The sequence below is a fragment of the Apium graveolens genome, chromosome 7 (assembly GCF_009905375.1).
Source record: "Apium graveolens cultivar Ventura chromosome 7, ASM990537v1, whole genome shotgun sequence".
NCBI lineage: Eukaryota > Viridiplantae > Streptophyta > Magnoliopsida > Apiales > Apiaceae > Apium > Apium graveolens.
The window spans coordinates 180,076,524-180,084,432 of NC_133653.1; the positions used below are offsets into that span (position 1 = coordinate 180,076,524).

A 7,909-nucleotide genomic window follows, 5' to 3' on the forward strand; every position below is an offset into this window, starting at 1 on the left:
TTAAGCACACTCTCGGCCGATCCTCCTTGCCAGCTCAATGTCCTTTGGCATTATTGTCACCCGCTTAGCATGAATTGAACACAAGTTGGCATCATGGAATAGGCCTACCAGGTAGGCCTCCGATGCCTCCTGTAGAGCCAGGACTGCATGGCTCTGGAAACGCAAATCACTCTGTAACAACTAATTCACTATTGCAAATTAGAAATAAATTTGGCACATGCGATACACAAAGATAAGGTTTCTCTTGGGTAAAGTTATTTGAAAAAATATACTAAAAACTAATTAACCTTAATTCCTTGAGCAATTTCACGTACAAGCCTCTGGAATGGAAGTTTTAATATCAAAAGCTCAGTAGTCTTCTGATACTTACGGATCTCACTACAAGAAATTACTGTATGATTAGCCTTGGGCAACAACCAGGAAATGATGTTTCAATAATAACATGAATTGATAATTATATACCGAAGGGCAACTGTTCCAGGGCGGTATCTATGTGGCTTCCTATACGCACCGGTTGTTGGAGCACGCATACGAGCAACCTGTGATAGAGAACAAAACACAGAAATGTTAGGAGAAGATATATCAAGTTAGGAGAAGATAGATCATAAATCCTAAAGGTAGGTGCGGATCATAAATCCTACTCAACGTGTTCTTATTGGAGTGTTCAAAAAATTTTGGATCGAGGATCTTTTATAGATAAAATGGTAATAATTCTAAAATTAATAAAAATCTAGATGATTGTGTGCAAAATATGCAAAGATTTAAAAAAAATATTTTAATTTCTAAAAATAATAGAAGATTTTTACAAATGGGCTTACCCGAGTAATCACGCTCGACCAATAAATTTTGACTATAAAATCCGGTACAAACTTTTTTATGTACAAACTTTTTTTGTTATTACATATATTACTGGAATTTAACATCATTTAACAATAAATGAGTAAATTTTGGTTATTACATATATCACTTGAATTTAACATCATTTAACAATAAATGAGTAAAATTTTTAAAAACATTTACTATATTAGTACAACATTTTCATAACATTTCATAATTTATGAAAAAATTGCAAAAGTTTCTACAAAAGTCTCATATTTTCTTATAGCTATGCTCAACAAATACATAACTAGAGTTCAAACTCGTGTGTGTTAAACAATAGTTATGCATGTGTTGAATTCATATCATATATAATTTTAAATTGGTATTATTAATAAAATTAAAATAAATTAACAATATTTTATAATTTTTGTACCCAATATTTTTTGGGTGAACTGATAAAGAAAATTGAAAAGTATATAATATTAATTTAACAAAATTTTAGTAATGACTAAGCACACTTCTATATTAAAGAAATAAACTTTTGATTTTCTGAAGAAAAATAAAATATCATATTATGTGCCCTAATTTAATACTGGCGAATGAGAAGGATATCGAAGAAATAAATTATATTTATTTATTAAAATTTAAATTATTAGTGAATAAATTATGTTTAACCCGGGTTATATAAGTAGAATCAAAAAAATTGTAATCTTGTACTTAAGAATTTTGTATTTGATCTTGAACCTATATATTCATATATTGATATATATATATAGGTGCATGCAAACTGTCTTTATCTACAAAATTACAAATAAATAAATAAATAAAACTCATATAAAACTTTGGTTAACACGTATATAAGTTAAATTAAAATACATTTACATAAATTTACGACAATTAATTTTAAATATTCATAAAAAGTACATGTAAATTCATATGTAATAAAGTTCTAATATGGTACAAAGACTATAATCTTACTATATGATACGGAGCTTAGTAGTTACATTTGCAAATCAAATCAAACTCATCGAGCTGCAAACAAGTCAAGTTCTTTCTGAACCGAGCCGAGGTTAATTATTTTTTAAAAAAATGAAACGAGATGATCAGAGTGTAACGACCGAAAGAATAGTAATGTTCAATATTGATTAATAAACTTTTTCTTATAATGATATAAACATTATCGATCTAAACTTGTTTCTTAAATCTATATATATTTATTTTTGACGTCGAGGTTTAAGAATATGTCCAATTTTATTTTACACTATTTAGAAAATGCTAATTTTAGGTATTCGTAAATTACTTTTTAAAATATAGATGTAAAAATTTTATTATGTTCTAATATTTTACTAAAATCGGGTGTATATAAATTACAGGTTATTTAATGATGTTCATGAAATTATGAAAAAATTGGAGACAAATAAATCATGATTACAATGTTTGATAGTTCTCTTATGAAAAAATTAAGCGTTAAATTTCGAAATATGAACGACATTTCCATAATAATTAAATTATTAATAAACGACGAGAAAAATATATTTATAAATATATTAGTGATTAGTAATAATTTATCATTTGTAATATTTATCATTATAAATAATGTATTATAACAGAATTTTAACTGAGTTCGAGCTGATTCCGAGCTAAATTATTACCGAAAGCGGAGTGAGTCCAAGCGATTTGGATTTTAACGAGCCGAGTACTAGTTTAAAAGAAAAAAGCTCGGCTTCACTCTTTTTCTAATCCGAACTCATTTTCATGTTTAAGATCGTTTTGACTAAGGAGACGAGACGAACTGAGTTCACTGAAACGAGCCTATCTCCAGTATTATTCATAATAACTCTGTTTATTTGTAGCCGTACTCTTGAATAACTGTGGTATCAAGTTTTTCTTTTGTTGAGGTGGTTAGTGTGTGTGAGCAAATCTTTACAAATTGACATTTGATTGCATCATCAATATTGTGCTAAATTCAAAATTAAACTATTTATGTTTACTAACTAAGACTCAGGATCCAAAATATTTTTACTTTATTTCTTCTCTAAATATTATTGTATTTTTATATTTATAAAAGACTTGTAGTAGTAGACTCGGTTAAAAACCCAATATTTCACCAAATAAAATCTGAAGGAATAATAATTTGAAAAAAATGTTCAAAAAATATTTTAGTTCATGTCCAAATTCTAAAGACAACATATGTTTTCAAGATCGGCATCCTATGTTTTCAGATTTGAACCATGCTTCTATTAGAGATGCTAGGGTAGGAGAGGGGCAAATGGGAAAATAAGAAATATGTAGTGGCAGACCAAAGAAAGGAGGAGTAAATGAATGGTAATCTCATGGTTGTAGGAGCAGAGGAGCTAGAAAAAGCTTACAGTAAGGAATAAAAATGGAGGAATAGGTGGGACAAATATATTGATTAGATGTGAATAAAGTGATTTATTCTAAAAAAAAAATTATTAGTTTGAATTCTCATTTTTCATGTGTCTCTTATCAAAACAAACTTATTTAAGGTAAATATACTATTTTTAATTTCATAATGCATTTTAACAATTTCAGATTTCCTCATTGTGATAAATTATCTTCTTTCCTAATATTATTGAATACCAAAAAGAAAAAACATATCCTCATTGAAGATGAACTCAACATATATATTTTTTCTTCATAACTCCCACATAAATCATCAATTCTCAAACTTACAATTATAGAAAAGTTAGGAGATATATCATACTGAATTCTAGAGTTTGTTTAGTATTGATCCCATTGAATATCAAATTGATAATCATCAAAATTAATAAAACACAAACTAAATAAACAATATATCATAATTTTCAAAATTAAAATAACAAAATTTGAATTAAAATAATAAATGTTATGAACAAAGACTATCAAAAAAGTCAAATTGACCCATGCTTTTAGAGATGGAGAGAGGGGCAAATTGGAAAATGAGAAATGTGTGAGTGGCATCTCCTCGCTAGAACAATCTTTCATGAGGTAATACATACAACAAGGAATAGAAATTGAGGAATAAGGGTACAAATATATTAAATTTGAATAAAGTAATTTTTTTCACTAAATTTCATTAGTTTGGATTCTCATTTTTTTCTAAATTTTCATTAGTTTGGATTCTCATTTTAATAAGTAAACTAATTGAAGGGAAATGTACTATTTTTCATTTCTTATTACATTTTAATAATTTAGGATTTCCTCATTATTGTGAATTATCTTCTTTCCTAATATTAGTGAATACGGAAAGAAAAAGGTATCTTCCTCATTGAAGATTAACTCAACATATATAATTTTTCTTCATCACTCCCACATATATCAGCAATCCTCAAAATTACAATTACAACTACTATTTTAATTAAACTGCTCTCGGGCAGAATCAACTGCTTAAGCACACTCTCCGCGGATCCTCCTTGCCAGCTGAATGTCCTTTGGCATTATTGTCACCCGCTTAGCATGAATTGAACACAAGTTGGCATCATGGAATAGGCCTACCAGGTAGGCCTCCGATGCCTCCTGTAGAGCCAGGACTGCATGGCTCTGGAAACGCAAATCACTCTGTAACAACAAATTCACTATTGCAAATTAGAAATAAATTTGGCACATGAGATACACAAAGATAAGGTTTCTCTTGGGTAAAGTTATTTGAAAAAATATACTAAAAACTAATTAACCTTAATTCCTTGAGCAATTTCACGTACAAGCCTCTGGAATGGAAGTTTTAATATCAAAAGCTCAGTAGTCTTCTGATACTTACGGATCTCACTACAAGAAATTACAGTATGATAAGCCTTGGGCAACAACCAGGAAATGATGTTTCAATAAATAACATGAATTGATAAATATATACCGAAGGGCAACTGTTCCAGGGCGGTATCTATGTGGCTTCCTATAGGCACCAGTTGTTGGAGCACGCATACGAGCAACCTGTGATGGAGAACAAAACACAGAAATGTTAGGAGAAGATATATCAAGTTAGGAGAAGATAGATCATAATGTATTCTATTATAGGCATTTAATAAGATGTAACCTTGTGTGTGAGCTGCTTTCCAGGAACCTTTCCTCCAATAGATTTACGAGCAGTTTGCTTGGTACGAGCCATCTAAAAATAAAATAAGAATGGTTTTCAATCAATACATTTGATGAATACTACATGACATACATATAATTAGATGTCACTTAATAAATTACCTAGCTATAATTCTTTTTCAAATATTTTGAGGTTTATTTTCTCTTTATCACTTCCTAGTGGATGTATATAAAAGTTTGAAGAACAAATGGGGAGGGGGAAACTGTTTTTATATATGGGGCAGGGGGATTATGTTTTGATTTAACAGTTACAAGTTGCTAATGATGTGCTTAGTAGTTTCTACATGAATTGACGGCTCTTAAGTGTAGTTTTGTGAGTTCCCCACCCTCCATCTGACGGTCTATAATCAATCTTAAAGGTAGGTGCGGATCATAAATCCTACTCAACATGTTCTTATTGGAGTGTTCAAAAATATTTGGATCGAGGATCTTTTATAGATAAAATGGTAATAATTCTAAAGTTAATAAAAATCTAGATGATTGTGTGCAAAATATGCAAAGATTTAAAAAGAATATTTTAATTTCTAAAAATAAGAGTAGATTTTTACAAATGGGCTTACTAATAACTAGACTAAATTCACCGGACTAATCACACTCGACCAATAAATTTTGATTATAAAATCCGATACAAATTATGTACAAACTTTTTTGGTTATTACAAATATCACTCGAATTTAACATCATTTAACAATATTTTATAATTTCTGTACCCAATATTTTTTGGGTGAACTAATTTAATATTGGCGAATGAGAAGTATATCGAAGAAATAAATTACATTTATTTATTATAATTTAAGTTATTAGTGAATAAATGATGTTTAACCCGTGTTATATAAGTAAAATCAAAAAAATTGTAATCTTGTACTTAAGAATTTTGTATTTGATCTTAAACCTATATATTCATATATAGATATATATATAGGTGCATGCAAACTGTCTTTAACTACAAAATTAAAAAAAAACTCATATAAAACTTTAGTTAACACATATATAACTTAAATTAAAATACAACTACATATATTTTACGACAATTAATTTTAAATATTCATAAAAAGTACGTGTAAATTCATATGTAATAAAGTTCTAATATGGTACAAAGACTATAATCTTACTATATGATACGGAGCTTAGTAGTTACATTTGCAAATCAAATCAAACTCATAAACAAGTCAAGTTCTTTCTGAACAGAGCTGAGGTTAATTATTTTTAAAAAAATGAAACGAGATGATCAGAGTTTAACGACCGAAAGAATAGTAATGTTCAATATTGATTAATAAACTTAAATCTATATATATTTATTTTTGACGTCGAGGTTTAAGATTATGTCCAATCTTATTTTACACTATTTAGAAAATGCTAATTTTAGAAATCGTAAATTACTTTTTAAAATATAGACGTCAAAATTTTATTATGTTCTAATATTTTACTAAAATCGGGTGTATGTAAATTACAGGTTATTTAATGATGTTCGTGAAATTATAAAAAAATTGGAGACAAATAAATCATGATTACGATGTTTGATAGTTCTCTTATGAAAAAATTAAGCGTTAAATTTTGAAGTATGAATGACATTTCCATAATTATTAAATTATTAATAAACGACGAGAAAAATATATTTATAAATATATTAGTGATTAGTAATAATTTATCATTTGTAATATATATCATTGTAACTAATTTATTATAACAGAATTTTAACTGAGTTCGAGCTGATTCCGAGCTAAATTATTACCGAAACCGGAGTGAGTCCAAGCGATTTCGAGTTTAACGAGCCGAGTACTAGTTTAAAAGAAAAAAGCTCGGCTTCACTCTTTTACTCATCCGAACTCATTTTCATGTTTAAGATCGTTTTGACTAAGGAGACGAGACGAACTGAGTTCACTTAAACGAGCCGATCTCCAGTATTGTTCATAATAACTCTGTTTATTTGTAGCCCTACTCATGAATAACTCTCGTATAAAGTTTTTCTTTTGTTGACGTGGTTAGTATGTGTGAGCAAATCTTTACAAATTGACATTTGATTGCATCATCAATATTGTGCTAAATTCAAAATTAAACTATTTAAGTTTACTAACTAAGACTCACGATCCAAAATATTTTTACTTTATTTCTTCTCTAAAAATTATTGTATTTTTATATTTATAAAAGACTAGTAGTAGTAGACTCGGTCAAAAACCCAATATTTCACCAAATAAAATCTGAATGAATAATAATTTGAAAAAACTGTTCAAAAAATATTTTAGTTCATGTCCAAATTCTAAAGACAACATATGTTTTCAAGATCGGCATCCTATGTTTTCGGATTTGAATCATGCTTCTATTAGAGATGCTGGTGTAGGAGAGGGGCAAATGGGAAAATAAGAAATATGTAGTGGCAAACCAAAGAAAGGAGGAGTAAATGAATGGTAATCTCATGGCTGTAGGAGAAGAGGAGCTAGAACAAGCTTACAATAAGGAATAAAAATGGAGGAATAGGTGGGACAAATATATTGATTAGATGTGAATAAAGTGATTTGTTTTAAAAAAAAATTATTAGTTTGGATTCTCATTTTTCATGTGTCTCTTATCAAAACAAACTTATTTAAGGTAAATATACTATTTTTAATTTAATAATACATTTTAACAATTTCAGATTTCCTCATTGTGATAATATATCTTGTTTCCTAATATTATTGAATACCAAAAGGAAAAAGCATGTCCTCATTGAAGATTAACTCAACATATATATTTTTTCTTCATAACTCCCACATAAATCATCAATCCTCAAACTTACAATTATAGAAAAGTTAGGAGAAGAGAGATCATACTAATTCTATTATAGGCATTTAATAAGATATGTAACCTTGTGTACCAGCTGCTTTCTCTTAACCTTTCATCCACTAGATTTATTAGGGGGTTTGCTAAAATAAGAATGGTTTTCAGTCAATACCTCTTATGAGTACTAAATGGCATACAAATAATTAGATAGATCAAAATGCCTAGGAAGAACTTTAAACTGTAC

General features: G+C 28.4%; 2 protein-coding genes across 2 annotated transcripts; both read right to left on the reverse strand.

The window, feature by feature from the left end:
• On the reverse strand, nucleotides 1-530 carry LOC141674226 (histone H3.3-like). The gene is made up of 3 exons (XM_074480946.1): nucleotides 463-530; nucleotides 288-378; nucleotides 1-171 (listed from the first exon to the last, which is right to left on the reverse strand). Exons 1-3 carry the CDS (start codon nucleotides 528-530, stop codon nucleotides 1-3), a joined length of 330 nt encoding a protein of 109 aa, XP_074337047.1.
• A 3,676-nt stretch (nucleotides 531-4,206) lies between these two features.
• LOC141672036 (histone H3.3-like) lies at nucleotides 4,207-6,498 on the reverse strand. The gene is made up of 5 exons (XM_074478520.1): nucleotides 6,483-6,498; nucleotides 4,850-4,923; nucleotides 4,670-4,746; nucleotides 4,494-4,584; nucleotides 4,207-4,377 (listed from the first exon to the last, which is right to left on the reverse strand). Exons 1-5 carry the CDS (start codon nucleotides 6,484-6,486, stop codon nucleotides 4,207-4,209), a joined length of 417 nt encoding a protein of 138 aa, XP_074334621.1. The 5' UTR covers nucleotides 6,487-6,498.
• Between the last annotated feature and the right edge of the window lie 1,411 nt (nucleotides 6,499-7,909).